Genomic DNA, 26,208 nt, shown 5'->3' on the forward strand with positions numbered 1-26,208 from the left:
ACCCACCTTCCCGACCACCTTTGCCGCAAGGTTGAGGCCAAACCACCTAGTTCCAGCCAATGAAATACCAGATGTTCAAGAAACATGACGTGCTTCTGGGGAAGGGGATGAAATGGATGGTGACAGCTGGGAAGGCAGTGAGTAGTACCTACCACATGAACCTTAACATCAAAGCTGAACAGTATCAGTACAAAAAGGACACTTACAGACCCATCTCAGTGAAGACATGAATATCCTATATAAACCATGAGCAAATCAGATACCTCAGAATGTAATGACAACAATAAATCATGACTTAAATAAAATTTATCCTTGACTGTTAACATCAATATGAGAATTCAGCAAGATTTTTTGGGTATAAAATCCACATCAGAAATCACTAGCATTAGTATTATACAGCAGGAACAATAAATGGGAAACAATGACTTTTTAAAATTCTACTTATAATGGAAAAAGAAAGCTAAAGGTACCCAGTAACAAATCCACAAGATGTACAAAAACTTTTTGGAAAAAATATGAAATGTTAGCAGAGGACATTTTAAAACTCCAGACAAAAGGCAGCATTCATTCATGGGCGGGAAATGCTGTATTGTAAAGTTGCTGTCAGTTCCCAAATCAATCATACATTTAATGCAAATGTAATTAAAATGGCAACAAGGTTGTTTTAAAAATAGAATTAGAGAATATAATCCTAAAAGTCCTAATTGCTATAGCTTTATAAAGGGCCTTGATATCTGGTAGGGCAAGTCCCTCCTAGTTATTCTATTTTTCTAAAATTGTTCATATAAATTTTAGAATTAGAAACCAAAGTGGCATGAAAAATGACTGACGAAACCAAGAACGTTTAACCTAGAAAACCTAGATAATGGATAAAACTGGATAATGGTGTAGTCAGGGGGGAAAGAATTAGGCCTGTGTATTCTATAAGACCCCAGGAGGGCTGATTGGACAAAGACCAATGGGTGAGAATGCCAGGGAGAAATCTCAGGCATTCTCACCCATTTAGGGACGAAATAGCAGTAGGCAAGCCATGGGAGAGGGCAGTAGGGTGCCTCGTGGTCAGTTATGCTGTCACGGCAGGGTCCTGAGAATGAGCGGAACCCAGTCTTCAGGCTGTCCCTGAGCAGATTCAAACATCAAATAGGCGGTTAAACTGGACCGCCTTTCAGGTCCTTTTCAACCTGAATTTTCTATGCTCAAAGCAAGTTTCAGACATTATCCTGACTCTCCTCCAGCATACATAAATGAGGAACCAAGAACTTACAGTTCCCTTTGTACAAATATAAACTAGATCCATCCTTTTATCATTTAAAAGGTTCTGGGCATGTATGGAAGAGTATGCATCAGGTATTTTTAGAAGCAGGTAGATTATGGTTTAGAAAGAAAGAGAAAAATTGATGAGTGACATAACCATAAAATAACAAATAGTTCTATAATCATAAAAGAAAACCAACCCATTACTTTGTGGCTACAAACTTGAGTTAACCCACCTCAAGTTGACCCATGTCCTCCAGTGCCCATTTAATAATGTACACAGAAATATCATTGTCCTCTGGACCTGAATTCATGAGGTGGCAAAATAAGCCAAATCTCATTCAGAAGTTGCTTCTTAAATTTATTATCCAAAGCAACTACTGGAGATACTGGAAATACACAAAGCCTGTGTAGTCAGGACCTACTCTCTGAGTCTGTCTTGAGTAGAAAGGACATTTCAGGGAAGGATGTTAGTGGCCCACAGAATTATCCGGAGGCTTGAGACTGGGTAGCTCCCAGGGGCCAAGGGCAGCATTGATGAGAACCACCTTTAGGTAGAGTAAGACTGTTTCATTCTGTCATCACCCCCACACGCTGCCATGCCAAGGTCCAAATTGTCCCTTTTTTCTTTTTATCACTTGTCCCAAAATTCTAAAATAAGTGTCCCATTGAGCTCCCAGTCCAAGCCTGAGCCCCCCTGAGTGGGAAGAGGAACTTCCAGCTGGTTTGCAAAGCACTGCAATGTTACATATTCTCACCAGCAGCCCATGAGGGTCCCGATTTCTCTACACCAAGCATGTCAAACTCAAAGGCTAACACGGGCCAAATACACAAGGTTTAAGTTTATGTGGACCGCAAAAAAACAAAAGCTTGAATTTTCATAGAAACATAGGTTTATTTTGATAGAGACATGCTGAATACAAGGGCTGAAATAAACGAGTAATCGTTAACATAAAATAATAGAACATTTTAATAAAAATTAATATTTTTCTTGAACATTAACTTACCAGACACTGAATAACTGCACAAATTAATAAGTGTAACGCAAAGAAACCTATTTGTCTAGTTCTCCGAAAGTGAAATATTTCCTGTTGCGCATACCAAACAAGCCAGTCCAAGACTAATGACATGGCAATCGGCTGCTAAAATATTCGCTGCTAGTATTAATGGAGAAAAATGTTGTGCCTGCGCATAAGGCGCGTAAGGGAAATGAATGCAACACAATGATAGTAATCAGTCATTAGCGAATGGTGTAGTTCGTTATTAATAATTATGTATAGCAGGATATTGTAAAAATTAAGTTATGAAATTTTTATTAAAACATTTCTTACATACCGTTATGTTGGCTGGGCCACAAAAATATTCGTTGCGGGCCGTGAGTTTGACATGCCTGCTCTACACAATCAGCAACATTTATTATTGTCTGTCTTTTTGGTTATAGCGATCCTAGTGGGTGTGAAGTTGTATCTCGCGGTTTTGATGGGCATTCATGTCCCTAATGCTTTTCATGTGCTCATCAGTCATTTGTATTTCTTCTTTGGAAAAATGCCTATTGAAGTCCTGTGTCCTTTTTAATTTGGTAAGATGTCTTTTATAAGGGCCTTTTATCCCTTTATTACTTGCTTTCATCTCCTAGGGTTGCTCTAGCCTCTGGCCCTTCCTATAACATCTAATACACTGTTGGGTGCACAGTACATTTTGGCGGTTGCCTAATACATTTAGGACATCACATTAGTGCTGATACATTAGTGCATTTGGTGGTTGTCCTTAAATCCAGTTTAGTTAACCAAATAACTTGTCTTAAAAAATCCTGGCATCCAGGGAAAGGAGGCAAGATACTCATCAAACTCTGGAATAGGGATTCTAAATCAAACCTGTAGCCCAGAATCACGTGAGGTGATTCTTCTATCCCTTTTTATTTCCTTTTCATATTTAGCACCTCTCTAATCCCTTCCCATTGAGGAGTGGGAATCGGTGGGGGTGGGGTGCCTTGGAGGAAAGATGAAGCCTATTTTAGGCTTGTTTTTCAGTCATGAAGTGACATGTTCTTCCCCACCACGGCTGCTGGATTAATTAGACTATGCTGGCAGCTGCCAGTCAGGGAGGGTGGCCAGCTTCCAACAGTGAGTTCGCCTAATGCCTCAGTCAGTTTGCAGAGAGAATGTTTCTCTTGCTATGTGGCTCCTACCTTCCAGGGCAACCTCTTCTGGACTCAAGCAGCTCTGGGTAGGAGAAGGTGCAGCCTCCATAAGCCATGAATCCTGTTTAACTGGACAAGCAAAGCCACCAGCTGGTGGCTCTACCTATGAGCTCATCGGTAGAGCTTTGTTGCCATGGCTTGGGTCTGTCTTTCACATTTCCTCTTCCTGTTCTCCCAGATCTTCCCCAGAGTAAGAACCCAGTGCCCCGAGCTCATGTGCCTTTGGGGGGCCCACCACCTCGGCAACAGGTCATAGAAAAGTGTCAGAGCCAGAGATTCTGACCTCAGAGCTTATATCCATGCTATTTTTAAAGGCTCTTCATGGTCATTATTTGGCTTTTGTATATCCAGACGCAATCTTCATTCATTCAGAAAATATTTATTGAGCATCTGCTATGTGCCACGTGCCAAGGCCCCATTCTAGGCCAGGACAGGCAGCTCTGAGCAGAACAAAGCCCTCTGCCCTGGTGGGGCTAGCATGTAGTCACAGTATCTAAAGTCGCTGCATATCTTGGAATACTTAATCTTCTATATAAATATATATTTAATATGCTTTTAGATAAATTATTCAATTAATAATAATAATAATTATATATATATATATATATATATATATATATATGGACAAATAGAGCATGTAAGGGACTTCTTTTAGGCATACTTTTTAGTGCTTACTATTCTGTTCTGTCCCCACCTCAATTCTTAAGAACATGCCAGGCATTTGCACAATGACGGAGCCCTCAGCTACTCTCATGGGAAATCACAAAAACAATGTTTAGCTAATTATTAGGATCTTAGTGTCCAGTTCAGTGGGCTCCCATCTTCGTTCCTTTTAAAAAAATATAGATGTTTTTATTGATTTTGTTAGAGAGAGAGGAAGGAAGAAGGAGAGAGAGATAGAAACATCGATGATAAGAGAGAAACATCAATTGGCTGCCTTCTGTACACCCTACTGGGGATCAAGCCCACAACCTGGGCATGTGCCCTGATCGGGAATCAAACCAGTGACCTCTTGGTGCATGGGATGATGCTCAACCAAATGAGCCACTCCAGCCTGGCCATCTTTGTTCCATGATGGCTGATGTTGAAAAAAGTGGGCTGCTCCTCTGGGTTCCCGACAGCATGCTGGCCACGTGTCCCTCACACTGTCCAAGCAAAGCCCTCCTAAGAACCTGCGCCAGATAGGCCTCTTCCCGGAATCCCCGCATAAAGTGTCCCTTTCATTTGGGAGAGCGGTGTTGGTATCCAAGAACTTCTTATGAGGAAGCCGGCAGCCCCGCCTCTTGCAGGTGATGGCTCCAGTCTGGAAACTGCTCATCTCTCTGCTGCCATAGGAAGAATTACATTACTAGCAGAACTAAAAGACCAGCCAGAAAAACCATTAGGAAGAGTACAGCAGCTGCAGAAGAAGTGTAGAGACCTCAGAAATTACTGTATGTGGAACTGGATAGGAATAATTGATTATTACCCAAAAATTGTCAAATGGACCAGTGGGAAATGAGGACACAAAGGCAACTAAGTCCTTTTATTTTTTTAAATGTGTTTTTATTGATTTCAGAGAAAGAAAGGGAGAGGGAGAGAGAGAGATAACAACATCAATGATGAGAGAAAATCATCAACCAGCTGCCTCCTACACGCTCCCTACTGGGGATCGAATCCAGGCCCTGGGAATCGACCATGACCTCCTGGTTCATGGGTCGACGCTCAGCCATTGAAACATACCAGCCAGGGCAGCAGCTAAGTCCTTTTAAAGTCATTTAAGTGAGCTGCAGTCAGCACTGACAGTGGCAGGGTTCTTCAGGTGCACTCTGCCGGGAACATCCTGAGCGAAGCACTGTTTCTTGAACTCAGGAAGCCTGTCTTTCTGCTGGGAATGTTGACATCCAAAATTTCCAGTTAAGACCATTGTAAATCTGGTCCCTGTTGAGAAAATTAGATTAGACTCCACTTAGATCACATTTGGCCTAATGATGTTTAGTACCTCCTGGGGCCCAATATTCCCCAATGTGCATTAATTGTGAAGAGAGATTATATGTCATGAGGAAACGCGGTGATAATCTGGATTATAAAGTATCAGAAGCTTCTAATGGAGGGGGATGTTTATGTTTCAGTTTCATAAATTCTTTACGAAGGAGGTAAACACTTTTAACCTGAGTGTTCGGATTATGCCTGCCTACGGGGCCTTCTTCCCGGGTCAGTTGTGATTCTGGGAAACCTGGAGAATGTATGAAGGCTGCAGTGACTACATTCACTTAGGTCCAGGCTGGGTTTCTCAGTCTTGGCACTGTTCATATTGGGGCCAGATAGTTCTTTGTTGTGGGCACTGTTCTGTGCATTGTAGGATATTGGGCAGCATCCTGGGCCTCTAGACAGCAGCAGCATCCCTCCACCCACCCCTCCCAGTCGTGATCACCAGAAATGTTTCCAGACTTTATCAAATGTCTCCCCCCACCCCCAGGGGGGCTGCAAAATCCCAGCCCCCACCTGCCATTGAGAATTGCTGCTTTAGGATGACCTACCAGCCATCCCGGTTTGCCCAGGACTGAGGAATTTAGCCTGTGGGACTGCCAGCGCTAAAACCAGGGCAGTCCATGCAAACCAGGAAGAGTTGGTCACCCAGCTGTGTCGCTGATGCGTTCTACATCATACTAAAGTTTCAAAGTAAGAAACCAAACGTCTTGAAAAGTCTGTCTTCCACAAAGGCCTTTGGGGAACTTGGTATCATTTCACAGCAGCATGCTTTGCATTCTGGTAAAGGCTTCAGGGACAAACGCCCATCTTTTCCCCCAGTGTCTCTAAACCTGGGTCGTGGTGAGAGGGGCCATGGGGAGCTTCGGTCCTGGCCAGTGGCCCAGGAGGACATGCTTGGAACCATGCCGCCTTTCTGGGAAGAGAGGTTCTTGTTTGACACCTAGTAGTGCGCTTGAATGACAGACGTCTCCTTAGAACTGTAGGCGGTGTGACAGGATCCATCGTGAAAGTGACAGCAACAGTGGGGACTAATTTAATTCCATTTTTGCTTGCAGCCCTGATAAATCATTACTGCAGGGAAAACTAAATTTTACTTTCTCAGACCAGAATGATTTAAATAATGATGTGCTCTGGGGAAATTGGGGTCTGAGAGAAGGTCTGTTCATGGGCTTAAAAATATTTAAACTGAAGTATTAGAGAACTTGTCACAGAAGCCTCCTGCGCCTGGCCCGGTAAATGACTCGCACCAGAAGGACCTCCCTCCCACACTAAATAGAACAGTCGCATAAAATCATACCAACCATCTTGGCTGAAGGATTGTGTTTTTTAGGGTGTCTCACTGGAAAAGGTAATTGACTATAGGGCTGTGTACCCTGCAAGAGCTGGTGAATGAATCAGCTAAAAATAAGGATCCTAGACTCTAGAGTCCTGACCATTTACACAAATGGGAACAGTCTCCATGTGAATGGAAAATCGCCAGTGCCTTTCATGTTCCTTCCAGAAAATGATTGCTGCTTAGGAATGTGCTTATGCTGGGAGGCTTATTAAATGATACAGGGAATGAATTGTGGAGGAAGGGGACTTGGGTCTCAGAGAGGCATGCCTGAGGAGCCTAATGGATCTGGGGAGGGGTGCAGTGTAGATGGATCACCGCTCCCAAGGAAGACAGTGAATAGGGGGGCCCCAGTGCTGGTAGGGAGCCATAGGTGCTTTGTCTAAGCTAAACAATGCCTCGCCTACTTTGGGGACAGCCTGCAATCCTCTTGCCTGTGAGTAGAATCCACCCTCCCTATACTAATTGCCATATCACTCTGGAATTGGGGGCAAAGAGGAGGGAACACAGGGGAAGTTTTGCTTATGACCCACACAGGACATCAGCCCCAGTGTGCTCCCACTTCAAGGACTGAAAGAATAAATCACAGGCAGAAGCTATAAAAACGCCTGTCGGGAAGCAGCCTTCCTTTTGAGCGGTGAATGTAAGGTAAATGAGCAGTTACCGCAGAGATGATTTCCTAGGAGTGAGGCGTTCTGCATTAGAGCAGCAAGAAGGATGGTTATGTGAATTCCGAAGCTGCTCCGGCTCTCTCTCCACGGCCCACCTGAAGCAGTGGGCTTCGTCACCGTCACCTGGCTCAGGGGAGCGTTCATCTCCCCTTTGTTTTAACCCTGAGAAATGGCCCAGAGCTTTGGGTTAGATCCAACCAGCCAACCATTGAAAATACACATTTGTCTTTTAAAGAGCAAGTCCTGGATACTGTCAGAAACAGGAGGAACAATCGGAGAAGACATTCAAGGTGCACAGTATTTTACTGGCCCTGCTTGTCATTGAATCCCACGTCCGGAGGGATTAGGGATTTGGGATTCTGGAAGCGTGATTCCCTACCCGCCCCCTTTCCCAGCTCTATCAGCTTGGAATTTAAAACTGCCTCGTGGTGTTCTCTATTGCCAACATGCAGCCCTGAGGAGCTGCGCGCCTGCATCTTCTCGCTGGTCTGATGTACTGCTAGACGTCCGCGTCCCAGACCCCAGCTGTAGGCACCAGAGTAGGAGAGACAGGAAACCCCAGGGTGTACTGCTGAGGGGAAATAAAATCGTGCCGACATATTTAAGGAATATAGAATACTGTATATTTAAATACAATATTTAAGGAATTCTCTAGGCCTGTCCTTTGCTGTGGAATTTGCCTCTGAAGGGAAACAAAACTTAATTAGCCCTTGGTTTACAAAAGGTGTTGGGACCTGTGCGCTTGGGTTTTCTCTGTTTAGCTCCAGAGGCACGGCTCTGTCATATTTGTTTGGTAAGGCTGCAGCAGCAAATTGCCAAAACTGGGTGGCTGGAAACTATACAAATGTATCCTCTCACTTTTCTGGAAGCCAGAAGTCTAAAACCCAGGCATCAGCAGGGCTGATTCCTCCTCCATCAGCAAGGCTCTGAGGGAGAATCTGTTTCCTGCCTCTCTTCTGACTTGGGGGATGTGCGGCAGTCCTTGGCTTGTAGCTGCGTCCCTCCAAACAGTCTCCACCTCCGTCTTCACATGGCCCTCTCAAACCTAGGGAGACTTTGCCTTGCAAAAACTCTATTTTCAAATCAGGTTAAATTCACAGGTTAGGAGGTGGATACGTCCTTGAGGGGAGACGCAGTCAACCTTATAGTCATGAAGGTGTTATATTATGTTTCTCTTCGCATCTCTGAAGTTGCTACTCTCTGTTGTTTTAGTCCACTTTCAAAAGACATGGCTCATTTGGATTGTTAAACTGACATCTGGGCTTTAACATTTGCCGCCTCCCCCCCCCCCCCCCCATATTGTCGTTTAAACATACCTTCATACTACTTCTCCCGCCCTATCACTCCTAGTAGACAAAGACCAGGCTGGCCAAACACTTTAAACATAGCACCTCCCAGCCACTGAATTCCCATGTCCTTGTAAATCAGACCTAAGAGGACAGGCTTCCAGTCCTATGAGGTACCCCACACCGGGCTGTAACCTTCTGCCTTCACACATTTGAGGAGCAGGTGAATATGCACAGAAAACCACAAACTGCGGGAAGGACCAGAGGGATGGGAAGGGTGGCTGCGGAGAGAAGGGCTGCCGCAGGACTCCTCCGCTCTCTAGCAGTCAATCCATCCAGAAAGACAGGGCAGCATAGCAAGGCACTGACAGACTCTGATGGTCTTTTCCTTTTCTTTCTTTCTTTCCTCTTAGCAAACTGCCTAGTTGGGCCAGAGCTGTTGTTCCCAAAATATTTTATGTTACAGAGAAGGCTTGGAACTATTATCCCTACACAATTACAGGTAAGTCCTTTGTGCAGCCGGTATGTTACATGTAGCACTAAGACATCACATGGTCAGATTTCACTGATTTCGAGTTTGTTATCCCAGCAGAGACGTGGGAGACGCGTGCTGTACCGTCCTTTCAAGTCTTCGCTTTTCCTAGAAGGGATGGGGGTGTTAAGCTAAGCCATTTCACTTGCCTTCTTAAAGTGATTTCTCAAGTAATTTTGGGGTGTGGCTTATTTTGACTTATTTGTTTTACAGCACCCCCATCCCACCCCCCAAAGAACACCTTGGCTATAATTTATGTAAAAGAGTCTGTCAGGTCTCTCTGTCCTAAACTACAGTATAGGACATAGCTATGCTGATACTGAACTAGAAACTGTGGCCAGAAAATTTAGAAGGTTTTGTTCCTGCCCTCAAACACATGAAAATTCAAGGTCCCACTTCAATATCATCAATAACAAGCTCTTCTTATTGGTTCTGAGAGCTGCTTTTCCACTTAAAAGATTGCCTGTGTGGTTAATGAATTGCTCTACTAGAATTATTAGTCTTTAATTTTGCTTTTATAATCCCAACTCTTTGGTTTTTAATTAGCCACAAACCCGCAGGCTAATTGAATTGTCTAACAGTCCTTATCAGACCAACCACCAAAGTACCATATGAAAGAATTTCAAGAGCAAACATGAAGCATTTAATATTTATAAAAGTTTAATTTTGGAAGGTTTCTTTACCACATTTTTAATAATTGTAATGCACTAGTATATGTTAGTTCTGTGGTTTTCTATTGCATATAAGTGTGGTCTAAATCATCATTTTTTTTCTCTTTCTCTTTTTTCCCCTTTTTTCCAAATGAACATCTGGGACCAGAATACACAGTAAGTTTTATTTAATCATTTTGAAATATTCAGCATATGATCAGTAGATTAATTGGGACTGCCCTTGTATTTCTCATCTTACCAATTTAATAAAAATATAGAGGAATAATTCAGAATCAGAAATATTTAAATGTTGGGTATTACATAGTTATATATAATGCAATAACCTGACTGTTTTCATTTGTTCCAGAATATGAATGTTAATTTAAAATGCCTTGAGAGTTACTTTGCATAATTAACTTTGCTTGCATTTTTAAATAGCTTGGCTGTTCTACTTGTGATAGTTCACTATAACAGAACAGCTTCTAGAAACATGGTATTAAAGAGATGATGCTTGTTATCAATGGAAGGTAGGGTTTATACCTAAAGGGGGTGGCCTTATCCCTTACAGGAGAACCTTGAAACTAGAAAGACATACATTCAAACTATTTTACTCAGAGCTCTGGGTTGGACCGTCTCAGTGGCTTGATAAAAACCATTTAATTTCTTCTTGTTCTAAGAGCCTCTGGAGGCATTATTTCCATTTTTAAAAAAGGACCGTATAACACATTGTGTTGTGGTATTTTCATTGTATCATTTCCCCAGCGGCCAACAGGTCAGACTGTCATAACAAGAAAATGGTAGTAAAAAAAAAAAAGAAAAAAGAAAAGAAAATGGTTAACTGAACTGTGATGGAGTTGAGTTTTTGGTCTTTTGTGGGGGTTTTTGTTAATTCTCCCCCGAAGGTATTTTTTCCATTGATTTTTTTAGAGAGAGTGAAAGAGAGGGAGGGAAGGAGAGAGAGAGAGAGAGAGAGAGAGAGAGAGAGAGAGAGAGATATTGAGAGATTAGTTGTCTCACACACACACTCCCTGACCAGAGCTGGGGATTAAACCTGCAACCCAGGTATGGGCACTTGATGCGGGGCGGGCGGGGGGGGGGGGGGGGGGGGGGTGCGGCGGCGGCGGCGGCGGCGTTGGGTCTTAGTCTGCTTGAGATGCATAATAAATTCCACAAACTGGGTGGCTTAAACAACAGACATGTATTTCTCACATCTGGAGGCTGGAAGTTCAAAATCAAGGTATTGGCTGCTTCGGTTTCTGGTGAGGGCCCTCTTCCTGATTTGCCTAAAGCAGTGGTTCTCAACCTTCCTAATGCCGTGACCCTTTAATACAGTTCCTCATGTTGTGGTGACCCCCAATTTCATTGTTACATATTGAACATAATTAAAGCATAGTGATTAATCACAAAAACAAATATGTAATTATATATGTGTTTTCCAATGGTCTTAGGCGACCCCTGTGAAAGGGTCGTTCGACCCCCAAAGGGGTCGCGACCCACAGTTTGAGAACCGCTGGCCTAAAGCCACCTTCTTTTTTTTTTTTTTAATTTTATTAAATCTTTATTGGTCAGATTATTACATTTGTTCCTCTTTTTTTCCCCCCATAGCTCCCCTCCACCCAGTTCCCACCCCACCCTCTGCCCTTACCCCCCCCACTGTCCTCATCCATAGGTGCACAATTTTTGTCCAGTCTCTTCCCGCATCTCCCACACCCCTTTCCCCCCCAAGAATAGTGAGTCCATTCCCTTTCTGTGTCCCTGATTCTGTTATAATCACCAGTTCATTCTGTTCATCAGATTATTTATTCACTTGATTCTTAGATTCACTTGTTGATAGATGCATATTTCTTGTTCATAATTAGTATCTTTACCTTTTTCTTCTTCCTCTTCTTAAAGGATACCTTTCAGCATTTCATATAATACTGGTTTGGTGGTGATGAACTCCTTTAGCTTTTCCTTATCTGTGAAGCTCTTTATCTGACCTTCAATTCTGAATGATAGCTTTGCTAGATAAAGTAATCTTGGTTGTAGGTTCTTGGCATTCATCACTTTGAATATTTCTTGCCACTCCCTTCTGGCCTGCAAAGTTTCTGTTGAGAAATCAGCTGACAGTCGTATGGGTACTCCCTTGTAGGTAACTGAGTTTCTTTCTCTTGCTGCTCTTAAGAGTCTCTCTTTGTCTTTTGCTCTTGGCATTTTAATTATGATGTGTCTTGGTGTGGTCCTCTTTGGATTCCTTTTGTTTGGGGTTCTCTGCGCTTCCTGGACTTGTAAGTCTATTTCTTTCACCAGGTAGGGGAAGTTTTCTGTCATTATTTCTTCAAATAGGTTTTCAATATCTTGCTCTCTCTCATCTTCTGGCACCCTTATAATTCTGATGTTGGTATGCTTGAAGTTGTCCCAGAGGCTCCTTACACTATCTTCGTATTTTCGGATTCTTTTTTCATTTTGCTTTTCTGGTTGGGTGTTTTTTGCTTCTTCGCATTTCAAATCTTTGCCTTGATTCTTGCGCTCCTCTGGTCTGCTGTTGGGAGTCTGTATAATATTCGTTATTTCAGTCCGTGTATGCTTAATTTCTAGTTGGTTCTTTATCATAACATCAAGGGTCTCATTAGATTTCTTGAGGATCTCATTAAGTTTATCAGCAGCTTCTAGACAGTTCTTGAGAGACCTTAAAAGTGTGGTTCTGAACTCTATACCCTCCATTGACAGTTTTGTCCTGTTTCTTTGTCTCCGCATTTTTTATGCTTTCTTGGTGCACCCCCTAGTGGTCTTTGTGCACAGTCTTGTTGTAGTTAAGCCTTGATTGTTGAAGTTAATACTAGGGGGATTTGACCTCCAGGCCAACTGGCTGTGAGAATCAGCTGTGTCTGCAGTGGGAAAACTTCTGTCCTCTAGGAAGGTGCTAATCTAGCCTTTGCCTGAGGCTATCTGGCAAATGGCTCTGCGCAGGGCTTGGGCGGGGCAGGTCCCACGGGATCAACAGAGCAGGTGGAGGGAGCAGTTATGGCTGCTCTCAGTCCCATCCCCAGAGGCTCTGCCTCTCAGAGTCCCAGCAACTGCTGCAAACCTCGGAGAGAAAGCTGCCCTCACGTTCCGACCGATGCCAGACAGTCCCGCTTCTCCCGTTTGAGTCTGGGTCCCTAGAGACTCGCCCAGAACTGGAGCTCAGAAGCTGAGACTCCCTCCCGATTGAAAACGACAACCGCGCCCTCAGCTACCAGCCCGCTCCTCGCGTACCTCCGCACCTTTGTATTTTCCGCACTGCGCCTCCTCTGAGTCTCGTATGGTGTTCTCTTTCCTTCTACTTGAAGAATTTCCCCCCAGCTAGTCTTCCTGTGGTTCTGGGTGATGTCTGTTCCATCTTTTAGTTGTATTTTTGAAGTGGTTGTTCGAGGCAGCTAACTCCGGTGTTTACCTATGCCGCCATCTTGGTTTTTTCCTAAAGCCACCTTCTTGCTGTGTCCTTACACAGCAGAGAGAAAAAAATCAAGCTTCCTGTTCTATTGTTATAAGGGCACTAATCCCATCATGAGGGCCCCACTCTCATGACCTCATCACCTCCCATAGACCCTATCTCCAAATATCACATTGGGAGTTAGGCTTCAACCTGAATTTGAGAGTGGGCCACAGTTCTTACATACAATGCTCATTCCAGGCCCAGTAGCTAAGTGATGTCACTGGATCCTGGCTGCCTGGACACATGGAGGCCAGGGCAGGGCAGCTCTGAATGTCAGTTCAAGGTCCACATTTCATTCTCCACAGGGAAGCAACTAATCCACTTTTGTTTTCCATCCCAAATATAGGACAGATTTTCTTTCTCACTCCAGTGGCTGGGGGAGTCTGGGCTTCTCTCTCTGGCTGCAGGTGCACTCCTTCCCAGTGACTCCGGCTCAGCTGTGTCCACAGGGTCTGCCCCCAGGATTTACAGCAGATGTTTTCTATTGTTTTCATCTTTTTTCCTGTTTTAAATGCTTTTTCATTGGACTCTTTATCCCCTGATCCTTTAATCCTAAATAGCTCTTCTTGATGTCTTTCCAAGCTTTATATTTCCTGTCTGTCCCCCAAAGCACAACTTCCCCGATGTCAGACTTCCAATTTGGGTCACCAAGCCCTACCCCTCCCTCAGGGAAGCCAGAGTGGTGTTTCTTTTCATAGGATTAGCCCAGAGCAATGTTTGTCTATTCCTAGGCTCCCCTCGGTCTTATATGTGACTCTCCAGCCTATTACTGAGACCTCATGCTGCCCTCATTTGTGACAAAATCCAGCCACGAGAACTTTCTATTTAGGGTCATCATCTAGGGTTTCCACGTGATCACAGTTATAAAGACATTCAAGCTTCATCACGGTGAGTGACTGCATGTGTTTAGGATTATGTGGAAATGTGATTTGCCCAGGAGATGGAAAAATATATCTTTAGCTTGGTTGTAGGAAAAAATCTTAATTATACAATAAACAAAGAACTACACAACGCAATTCTCCAGAGGACAGGCCATCTAAGAGACCTTCAGAACCTGCTGGTCCTTCTGAAGTTTGAAAAGTCACAAAGGAAGGTGCCCGAGGAGCCTGGCTGCCTTCCAGAGCAGCTGACTTTGTTTTTCTCGGGCTAAAAAAAGGCAGCGCTGGAGCATGGACATAGCTCAGCAGCATCGATTCAGCCTCAGTAACAATGGAGGGGGAAGAAACGGATTTTCTTCTCATTTGTAAGAATTTGACAACCTAAGCTATAGTAAGTCAATAGGAGTGACCTAGAATATTATATATATTCTGTTATGACCATCCTATTCCACTAAAACATCCTTTTTTTTTAAAAAGCAATTTAGTTGCCTTTCTCTCACCACTTCAGTTTCTTTTTTAAAATTTTTATTGATTGATTTTTAGAGAGAGGGGGAGAGAGAAACATCGCTTTGTTCCACTTATCTATACATCCATGAGTTGATTCTTGCATGTTCCCTGAGAGGGATTGAACCTGCAATCTTGGCATATCGGAATGACATTCTAACTACCGGAGCTACTTGACCAGGGTCCACCAAAACTTCTTTTAATAAGAATTTGCAGGAGAGGTGATGACGCATGGGAAGTCCTTTCTGTTAGAATAGCTGGCCGTTACCCAGGGAGCAAAGGTAGGTGTGGGTTGTCCAGTGTTACCTAGCATTTAAATTATTTAGTTAAAAGAGGTAGAAAAAGTGAATTGTAATAGACCAGGAAGAAGGAGATGGCTGTTTTTTAAAAATTAATCTTTATTGTTGAAAGTATTACAAGTGACACATTTTTTTCCCCATTGACCGACCCCTTCTAAGGAAATGACTCTTGAATGAGAACCTCAAACAGTACTGAGCCATGATGAGAGATGGGGCCATTCAGGGTTGGTTTTATTGAGCCTGGAAGAATCAGGGCTGCTCACAGCTAGGGATGGGCCATCAGTCACCCTAGATCAGTGGTCGGCAAACTCATTAGTCAACAAAGCCAAATATCAACAGTACAACGATTGAAATTTCTTTTGAGAGCCAATTTTTTTAAACTTAAACTATATAGGTAGGTACATTGTTATTAACTTAATTAGGGTACTCCTAAGGCTTAGGAAGAGCCACACTCAAGGGGCCAAAGAGCCGCATGTGGCTTGCGAGCAGCAGTTTGCCAACCACGGGTCTAGATGAACTCAGGTTATTTTCCCAGGAGTGGCAATTGATTGAGGTATTTTTCTGAAAGCAGCTAGCTGTCATGGACAGGAATTCCACTTGCAATCTTGGCCTCATCAGCTTCCCTGATAATTGAAAGAGCTGATGGGTGCTGATGACCATTACTCTCCAGCCCTCTTTTCCTTCCGCCGAGATCCCGCTAAGGGTTATTACCAAACTAGGAAATAGGCACAAGTCCAGGGAAGATACATTATTACACCAGAACTCTAGGCTTAGTCTTGTCTGAAAGGAAATTAGAGGTCAATTGGTCCATCTCATGATTCTGTCAGCTAAGAGAATGAAGGCCCCTAAGTGTTTCTTCTTTGGGATCATGAAACCAGAGGTTGTGATGGGGGTTAGAAGAATAGGAAGTAACTTTTTTCTCATCAATTCTAAAGGGAGAAGGGAGAGAGAGAAACATCAGTGTGAGAGAGACACATCAATTGGTATGTGCCCTGACCAGGAATTGAAACTGTGACCCTTCAGTGCATGAGCAACACTAACCAACTGAGCCACACTGGCCAGGGCAAGTAGGAAATTCAGTTACGTCGCAATTAACTGAATATCCAGGGCAGTACATAATTTTGTGTGGGGTAAAGGAAAAGTATTCCTTCTTAGAAATGGGAACATATGAGCTGGGACCTGTTAGGGACCAGGCCAAAGAAAGTCCTCCAGTTGGAGACATTGATGAGCAAGATAGCAATTAGGCCAGAAGAGGACCTTCCTAGAGAAGATGGTTGAAGTCAGTGGTGCCATGCATCATGTCATGAAGCTGGTGTCCTAAATGGAGCCAGAATGATCAAGTTCAAAAATCTTCAGAGCTCAAAATAATTTAGATGGAAACAATCTAGTACCATTTATAACAATCATAAAGACGGTGTATAGCCTATTAAGTAAGGAAAACACACTGGGTTATAAAGTTGAACAGATTTTTGGTATTGCAGGACTTCTCAGAGCCTTTAATAGTCTAACATATATTGTGAATCTCCAAAAGGGAACTGTATCATGAAATATTTGCCACACTTATTTGTCCCTGTGACCTTGGATTTCTCAAAGCCAGTCTTCTAAAACTTAGGGGAACTCCAGAAGCTTCTCTCAGGGTCAGAGCCATGATTTGCTCAGTAACCAGGCCAGTGGATCAGTTATATTTTGGTTAATGTCACTTTTCTCTTACACTTAAGTGGGCTAATATGTCACCTGAGGATTATTGTTACTCAAATGCCAGTTTTTGAAGAACTCCCAACAAATGAAAATTTTTTAAAAGAATTAGAACCTGTAAGTTCCTTTTTAAGCCGTCTGATTCTGTTAGATCACAAAGCAAAGACAGCAGCTTATAAGGATGACATTGAGCTTATGCATTCTGACTTATTTCAGAAAATGAACTGCTTGTATGGGTGAACCACTTGCAACCCAGCTTATTCACAGATGTGCTTTGGTCCTGTGCAGGACTGGAATTTATTTTCATACCTCAGCACCCCAGTAGATGAGCACCTGGTGAAGCAGGAGCCTTGGAACATCAGTCAGTGTTGTCTGTCTGATTTATCCCATGTCCATTTGCTCTAGCTGTTCCCAGGCTCTTTGTACTTCAAAGAAAATTAATTCAGCCTGGGGGCGGGTGGAGGGGGGATGGGGGACAGGGAGAGAACAGAGAATAGGCTTCTCTATCCTAACATAGCATTTTTAAATTGTTTATATTTTTTTAAATATCACTCGGAATGACTTTACAAAGGGCAATCATCAGAGAAAAAATATTTGTTTAAAGGAATTTTCCATAGAAGATTTTACCAGAAAATTCTCCTTTCCTTGTTTTCTGTTTTCCACCTAAAAATTGGCTTTCTCTTTCTACAGTTTGTTAATGTCTATGGAGTTGTGTTCAAGTTAGTGAGGTCAGAATAATACAACTGGAAAAATTTCGTGGGGCAGATTGCTATAAAAATAAAATAAAATGCACATAACTATAGTTGTGCTAATATATTAAATTTTAGTGATTAAATAAAGTCATTGCAAAATTGCCCTATATCTTTTGACCTTTCTAATCACTATGATTCTCTGAACTACATGATAGTATATATTTAAGTGAGGAATTTGCCCAGCTGGTTAAAAGGGAGATTCTTATAGTTTTTAACTGAATCTGGAGGTTTCCAAACTGGCCATATGCCAATGTATATTTGGGAAGTCACATCAATTTGTTCCCATCTCTATTATTTACATGCATTTCTCTTTCATTTGATGTGGCCTGCCTGTCTCTTTAAATTCGTGTCCTGCCTTTATTGTGTGTAGCTATCAGTATTCATGAGCATCCTCTGCTTATTGCTGCCTGGACAGGTCCAGCCCTACATTGTATGAGCCTGAACTTAGTTTCTCTGCCTGATTTTCATGGAAGTGGAGGTAGCAAACTGTGTCCCCATTGAGAAAACATACTTTCATTCATGTATTTGCTCCCTCTCCCTCCTGGCCTTGCTTCTCCAGTGGGTGCTGTTACTCATCGGGCCAGAGGATGGGAAGAGGCTCCATCAATGAATGAACTACTGAATGAACAGAAGCTTCTGTGCAGGGTGCAGGCTGATGAGAAGCAGCCGAGAGGCTGGCGTTCATTTCCTCACTGTGGACTGGACTACACGTAGCTGTTTTCCTGCTCTATTTCCATGCTCTGCCTTCCTCTCAACTCACCCACTTCTCTTCCTGGTCCACTGCTCTTGGAGACATTTTTCTTCCTGTGCTGCCTATATTTGGGAAAAATTTTCTCTGGCTTATCCTCATCTCTAGTATTTACATGCAATTCCTGTTCTTTGCTTTAAAATTCTTCTACTTTTTAAAACATCTCCACTTGGGTTCCTTTTCTCACTTCTCTGGAACTATGTTCTTTGTCATTTTTTCCCAACTACCCTGACACTATTTACTACCCACATTATCTGTGGGTAAAGTCATATATGGCCCCCGGAACCCAGAACAGCAAAGGAAACCCAAATATCTCCTGTTATTTCCTTTGCATTTTTTCCTGTATGATGACCGAGATTCTGAGTAGATGGGAGACAGACAGACAGATACCTTATTGAAATCATTATGTGTATTAAAGATATTCCCTGCACAAAAGAGAAGTTTTATATATGTTACCTTATAACTATAGGGCCAATTTTCTATCAAACTGGAAGGATAGCCCGTCCAGCATGGCTCAGGAGGTCATGGTTCGATTCCCGGTCATGGCACATGCCCAGGTTGCAGGCTCAATCCCCAGTGTAGGGTGTACATAAGGCAGCCGATTGATGATTCTTTCTTATCATTGATGTTTTTCTCTCTCCCTTCCTCTCTGAAATCAACAAAACTATATTTTAAAAAAATAAAATAAAATGGAAGGATAAAAATTTCCTGATGAAGAATAAATTTAAAGATACTTTAAGATCTAGGTGTCTACCAACTGCCTCTATATATAGACTCACCACCGACCATCCTCTGTTTTACAAACAGCACAGCCCGGATTTATTATTATTCCTAGATAATAATAAACCCTACACTCCAGGCCTGACTTCCCTAGTCCCATGGAGCATTCTGGGTATAAGTCTCTTGTTAGTGAGATATGGAACATTTGCAGATCCAGTTTTATTAATGATCCCATCTCAAACTGAAATTCCCTGGATGGCCTTAGATTACATTTAATATGACAACAAAGAATACGGTACCAGAGAATCGATGTCTTCAGGGGAATTCCATTAGAGAAAAGGTCAGGTCTGTATAGAGCTTAATTGATAGCAGGGAACATGTGTTGCGTGGAGTCGGAACAAGATGGCCAGGGAGGAATGCATTGAGTTCCAGATGAAAGCTAAAAGGAAATGATCTTTTAAAAGCATATGAATACTTCATCTACCCCAGGCCAGCTTCTCAACTCTTCCATTTAACTTTCTTCATTCCAAGCCTCCATATAAAGTTTGCCCTCAGATGTGGAAGGATAACAGCTGGTGATCCGGAATGAGGCATTGAGTTATAGGGCTCAATCACTGGTTTTTAAACTTTCCTTTTCTTGGTCCAGGAGGTTCCTTGGACATGCCCCACTGGCCACCATGTCACTTCATAACATTCTATTTGAAGAATAAACTCTGATGTCACTTAAATGTAGCTTGAACTATTGAACTGTGTCACCTCTCAGATCCTGCCCTGTGTTAAAACTCCATGAACAACACTTGAAGTAGTGATTGCCAAACTTTCTGGATTTTTACCTCCTCCATCTACTTATCAGTGCTCTTATAATATGCTCTTCTTTAAGCTAAAGTGGACTAAAATTAAGAGAATTTTTAGAACATCTTGTGATTTCCATTACACATAATAGAATTTGGGATATAATTGATGTGTTTATTCACTTGTTTATTGGATTTGAATTTTTCTGATTACTGGAAATAGATTTTTATTGTAAAATCCAAACATCATAAAAATGTATAGCATAGAAAATAAAAGGGCCCCATAATTCCCTCTGTTCTCCACAATATTTTGATGTCTATTTCTCTATTTTTTTTCTGTGTAATATATTAACCATTGATGGGTGTGTTTTTTTCTCTTTTTACAAAAATAGAATCATCCTGTTTTACACTTCGCTTTTTTAATAGCCTTAGAGTCCACCACAGTGTGCTTAACCAATCTTCTCCTGTTGGACTTAGGTTTTGTTCATGTCTTTTTTTTTTTTTTACAGAGAGGAAGGGAGAGGGATAGAGAGCTAGAAACATCGATGAGAGAGAAACATCGACCAGCTGCCTCCTGCACACTCCCCACTGGGGATGTGCCCGCAACCAAGGCACATGCCCTTGACCGGAATCGAACCTGGGACCCCTGAGTCCCCAGGCCGACGCTCTATCCACTGAGCCAAACCGGTTAGGGCTGTTCATGTCTTTTATAGGACCAAAAGTGTGGTCATGAATGCTTGTTCATTTGTCATATTTTTTTACACTTGAGAATTCATGCCCTTCCTGGAGTTCTGGGTAGGGATTTAAAAGCACTTCCACAGTAGGAACTAACTTAAGCCATCCTATTATCACTTTGAATTTCCGAAGTAAATAATTATTTCTCCAGTTTATCTTTCGGGTAATTCCTCTTTTCCTTCTTTGGGTTTATTTGAAGCAAGGACATCTATCCTTTGACAGATGCACACACACGTATTTTCTCTGCTCAGTGGCCACAGGGCATACTGAAAAGCAAAGCCTGTGCCTTAGCCCTCATAACCCCCGACTGAGTACTCAACTACACTAGAAATACTCATGTACCTTATATATCAAATACTTCCAACAGAGCCTGATGCTAGTAAGTACAGTACCATTACTACCTCAGTGTTGGGTCATGTCTGTCTGGCCCAGACTGGACATGGAGAATGCTGCCAGTGTTTACCTTGGATCATCATTTTGACCCAAAATTTCCTGGGGTTAAGAAACACCTGGGCCGAAACCGGTTTTGCTCAGTGGATAGAGCGTCAGTCTGCGGACTGAAAGGTCCCAGGTCCGATTCCAGTCAAGGGCATGTACCTGGGTTGCGGGCCCATCCCCAGTAGGAGATGTGCAGGAGGCAGCTGATCGATGTTTCTCTCCCATCGATGTTTCTAACTCTCTGTCTCTCTCCCTTCCTCTCTGTGAAAAATCAATAAAATATATTTAAAAAAAAAAAAAAGAAACACCTGGGCCATATGAGGAGAACCTGGAACCCTCAGCAAATCAGCAGGAGAGGGGCCTGGAATCTGTTTTTAGCAAGCCCACTAGATGAGGCTTTATTAGGTAAGTTTTAGAAATACACTGTTAGAGAATATATGATTTTATTTTACTTGGTAAACTGGTGTAGGGTGGGAGTAATACCTGTTCGAGTACAGTTTTCCCCATACACTGGGAGCTGTGCGGGTATAGGATGACAATAGTGATGACCTTCAAAGTGAAGGGTGTACATTCTTCTAAAAGTTTTGCCACTGCATGCTTCTGGGGTGCAGAACACTTCACAAGCCTCAGACTCCTGCCCCACACCCATTCTCCACGGCCACCAGCCCCTCTCCCTCTGCGGTGTGGAGACTGCAGCCAGGGCTTCCAGCACCATCCAGAAACTGACGGTGGAATGCTCAGCCTGTTTGTCCCTTTCTCTTTAAGACTTGCTTGCATTTAGTTTTGTTCTAAGTGTTTCTTATTGCCAGAGCAACCCTAATCAATCACCAGACTAAAAATAGCTCTTTCATGTTTCCAAAGCATGTCTGTAGTGAATTGGAAATTCAGCTCTGCCATGCATTTTGCATATGCTGCTTCCGTTTCCCGACACTGAACCTGGGCGTGCTTTGTCTGGAAATTATTCTTGCAGAGGCCCAGGTACTTCACTCATCTTTCCTGGCATTCTTCCTGACTGCAGATTCCCTCATCACTTCCAAAAGACACAAGTTCTAGCATTTAAATGTTCAGCAGAGAACTGCCGAACTGTCGTTTTTCTGCACTTTTTGGTTTTATTATTTTATATATGTACTAGTGGCCCAGTGCACAAAATTTGTACACATTAAAACGGGATTAATTAGAGGAAATATTTTAATGTTGCTATTTGCCCTTTCTCTATAATCGAAATGTCAGAGATGAAAGAACATTAATAAAATGTATATGAAAATCTTCCTCCTGTCAGAGTCTGGGGTGCACCGCAGGACTCAGAGTCAAGTCCCTGCCCACCCATGGTGCCTCAAAATTGCGCGAGACCCAGACCCAGCCGGCCCCACCCATTGGGCAAGATCCAGACCTGGCCGGCCCCACTCTTGTCAAGCCCCGCTGGGCAGGGGGTGCAGCCTCAGGTCCCCTGGCCTGGCACCGGGTGGAGATGCAGCCTCAGGTCCCCCATCAAGCCCCACTGGTTGGGGGGCACAGTCTCAGGTCCCCTGTCAAGCCCTGCCTGGCGGGGGCACGCAGCCTCAGGTCCCCCAACATACCCTTATGTCCCTCAGCCTGGCACCAGGGAGGGCGGCATGTCTGAGGTTCCCCGGCCCAGCACCAGGGTGGGGGGCGCACCGTGATATCTCCCGTCAAGCCCCACCAGGCCAGGGGCACGGCCTGAGGTCGCCTGGCGCTGGTGTGGGGGGCGCGGCCTGAGGTTCCCCAGCCTGGTGCCAGGGCAGGGGGTGCAACCTGAGGTCCCCTGTCAAGCCCCACCAGGCAGGGGGTTCAGCCTCAGGTCCCTGCTGATTGCTGGTTAAGGCTCATTACAGGAACTCGGCTTCTGCTGTGGGTGCAGCCATCTTGTGTTACGGAAACCCCGCCTCCACTGTGGGCACAGCCATCTTTGTGACAGCGTGACGGTCAATTTGCATATTCCATCTTTATTAGATAGGATATTTATTGATCTCAGAGAGAGGAAGGGAGAGAGAAATAGAAATATCAATGATGAGAGAGAATCATTGATCGGCTGCCTCTTGTATGCCCACACTGGGGATCAAGCCTGCAAATCGGGCATGTGCTCTGACTGGAAAGTGAACTGTGACCTCCTGGTTCATAGATCAACGCTCAACCACTGAGCCATTCCGGCCGGGCCATTTTTTAGTTTTAGGTGCTAGAGCTTTCACAGGTACTGGATGATCACTTAATAGAAAGGGGTTCATGCCGGTGGGTGGTTGCCACTGGGTTTGGAAGGCAAATGAAAGATGCACAGATCCTGGCTGCTGAGGAAGCTGGTTGTGGCAGGGAGCAGGTGACAACAATACTAATAAAACTCTTCTGGGTAGGGAGGATCCAAGTGAGAAAATCAAAATTGGAAATGACAAGAGATCTTTTGTCTTATTTCCCAAATTTCTCCATGACACCACTACTATTTTTAGGGGGTTGAGGGCAAAACAAACTCTGGATATAATGAAGTTAAGGTTCCTCTAGCCACGCTGCTCTTGTAGTCCAGAAGACAGAGAGAAAGAAAGATTTTTCATGAGAAAGAGTTTAGATCCAATGGGCCCAAAAAAGGGGCTGAAATGACTCATGCTATCCCCCAGGCTCCAGGGGACGAGGGCACCTCACTGCCTGTCCCCTGCTTCGTCACACTGCTCAGTCACCACCTGCCCTCTACCTGGAAGCAGGGTCATCAAGTGGGACCCCGCGGCTCCCAAAAGCTGTTGTGTGTTTGTTATGCTGATTTTTTAAAATGCTATTTCTTAATTTCTTTGCACCTCAGTTTTCATAATAAGACTGAGTGAACCAGCAAGCAGAAAGCCTTTAGATCTAGGAAAAAAGAAAGTACACAGAGATCCTGGTGGTATGCTTGTTTCCCTGCACGAAGTTGGCAGGGAGTCTAGAGAGTGCTGGGAACGGGTGAGACGAGAGGGCTGCTGTGCAGAAAAAGGAACTGCGAACCCTTCGGGAAAAGGAGGACAATGAGAGGGTGGACCTGGAAGATGTAATGACGTCCTCAACAACAGAGCAGCTCAGGGGCCAGAGCCATGCTGAAGGTGAGCAAGCTCTGTGTCGTGGCCACCACCCATGTCGTCACCGCCTCAGAAAGCCCACAGCCTCCCAGTGCATCCTCACACCTACATGGCAGAGGCACTCCCCCACCCCAGCTCTGTTTCCCCCCCCTCCCCCCCAGGTAGCCTGTGGAATTTAATTCATGGGAAGGGGTACAATGGGATGGGCCCACATTTCTCAAGTGACTGCTCTAGCAGACACTGCCTGGTCTTGGACATGTGTTATATCATTTAATCCTCACCCTACTGTGAGGCTGGTATTGTCTCCATTTTATGGATGAGAACACTGAAGCTCAAGAGGATTAAGCAATCTGCCAAAAGTCACAGTTTGTGAGAAAAGAAGCTGGGCTCGATCTCCAGTGGGGGGTGTGCAGGAGACAGCCAATCAATGATTCTCTCTTATCATTGATGTTTCTATCTCTTCCTCTTCCTTCCTCTCTGAAATCAATCTATATATCTAATCTAATAATAGACAAACATGGTAATTGACCATACCTCCGCTACACTTCCCATTGGCTAATCAGTAGGACATGCAAATTAACCCAACCAAGATGGCAGCCGGCAGCCACGCAGCTGAAGCGAGCAGGAGGCTTGCTTGCTCCAGTGATGGAGGAAGCCAAGGTTCCCCTCCTGCCGCAGCCTGGCTCTGAGCTCCACTTTAAGCAACAAAGTTGCAATTATAGAAGGTAAATAAATCACAGAATAAAAAAGAAAAAAAGGAGAGGCTGGGAGCTTCCATCGCTGGCTTGGCCAGCCTGAAAACAGCCCTCAACCCCTCATTTAGACTGGCCAGGCACCCCAGTGAGGACCCCCATCCTAAAGGGGGTGGAGGCAGCCTGAAAATAACCATCAGCCCCTCGTCCAGGCTGGCCAGGCACCCCAGTGGGGACCCTCACCCTGAAGGGGGTGTGACCAGCTGCAAATAGCCATCAGCCCCTAACCCAGGCTGGCCAGGCACCCAAGCGGGACCCCCACCCTGATCCGGGACACCCTTCAGGGCAAACCAGCCAGCCCCCACCTGTGCACCAGGCCTCTATTCTATATAGTAAAAGGGTAATATGCAAACTGATTCTAACAGCAGAAAGACTGGGAATGACTGGTCACTGTGACACACACTGACCACCAGTGGGTAGACGCTCAATGCAGGAGCTGCCCTCTGGTGGTCAGTGAGCTCCCACATGGAGGAGCTCTGCTCAGCCACAAGCCAGGCTGATGGCTTCCAGTACAGCGGTGGTGGTGGGAGCCTCTCCCGCCTCCTCAGCAGCACTAAGGATGTCCGACTGCAGCTTAGGTCTGCTCCCCGCTGGCAAGTGGACATGCCCCAAGGGCTGCCGGGCTGCCAGAGGGATGTCTGATTGCCAGCTTAGGCCCAATCCCCCGAGGAGTAGGCCTAAGCCAGCAGGTGGTCATCCCCCGAGGGGTCCCAGACTGTGAGAGGGCACAGGCCGGGCTGAGGGACCCCTCCCCCGCCGAGTGCACAAATTTTTGTGCACCGGGCCTCTAGTATATATATAAAAACCTAATGTGCAAATTGTCCCCTCGGGAGTTCGACTGGGAGACTGGGAGTTCTGTTGCTCACTGTGATATGTCCTGACCACCAAGAGGCAATGCGGAACGAAGGAAGGCCCCAGCCAGCAGCTGGAAGGCTCGATCAGCCCTGATCACTGGCCAGGCCTAGGAACCCTACCTGTGCACTAATTTTGTGCACCAGACCTCTGGTAGAAATATATTTTTTAAAAAAACAAACACAAGCCTTATATAATGTAGCATAATTTGATCGCTTTGATAATTTAATCAGATGTGCTGCTATCCCGTATTATTAGATATTGTCCACACTTAAGGGGAGGAGTGATACAGGATTTGTATCCCAGATGCTGGGAATCTTGGGGTCCATCTGGGAACTCTGTCAACAGGAGTGTTTTAGTCTGTCCTTCATGTTGTTGTGGCCCAATGGGACTTGAACCGCTCAGTGTGCCATAGAACGTATGAGTCTCCTCAATCCTTTAGACATCCAGTTTTAACCACTGGGTGACATGCCCAATGTCTCTTCTTGAAGTTATGTCAGAGTTCCCAACCTTTTTTCCTGTCCTGTACTGCTGAGAGCTAAGGCTCCATGAGGATCAGTGGGCCTATTTTTAGGGATGCCAACCTGCGTGGGGAAGCAGAAGTTTATCTCATCATGGACATCTTAGTGGAAAGGTT

The 26,208-nt window shown here is 44.2% G+C and overlaps 1 protein-coding gene across 4 annotated transcripts in view; it reads left to right on the forward strand.

The window, feature by feature from the left end:
• Nucleotides 1–26,208, forward strand: part of PITPNC1 (phosphatidylinositol transfer protein cytoplasmic 1) — a 219,308-nt gene that overhangs the window by 110,495 nt on the left and 82,605 nt on the right. For all 4 annotated transcript variants that reach the window (XM_036339894.1, XM_036339895.1, XM_036339893.1 and 1 more), the window contains 2 exons: nucleotides 9,129–9,217; nucleotides 10,067–10,074. In XM_036339894.1, the coding sequence (XP_036195787.1) occupies nucleotides 9,129–9,217; nucleotides 10,067–10,074 (97 nt within the window). The remainder of the gene's footprint in view (nucleotides 1–9,128; nucleotides 9,218–10,066; nucleotides 10,075–26,208) is intronic.

The sequence above is a fragment of the Myotis myotis genome, unplaced genomic scaffold (assembly GCF_014108235.1).
Source record: "Myotis myotis isolate mMyoMyo1 unplaced genomic scaffold, mMyoMyo1.p scaffold_m19_p_17, whole genome shotgun sequence".
Lineage (NCBI taxonomy): Eukaryota > Metazoa > Chordata > Mammalia > Chiroptera > Vespertilionidae > Myotis > Myotis myotis.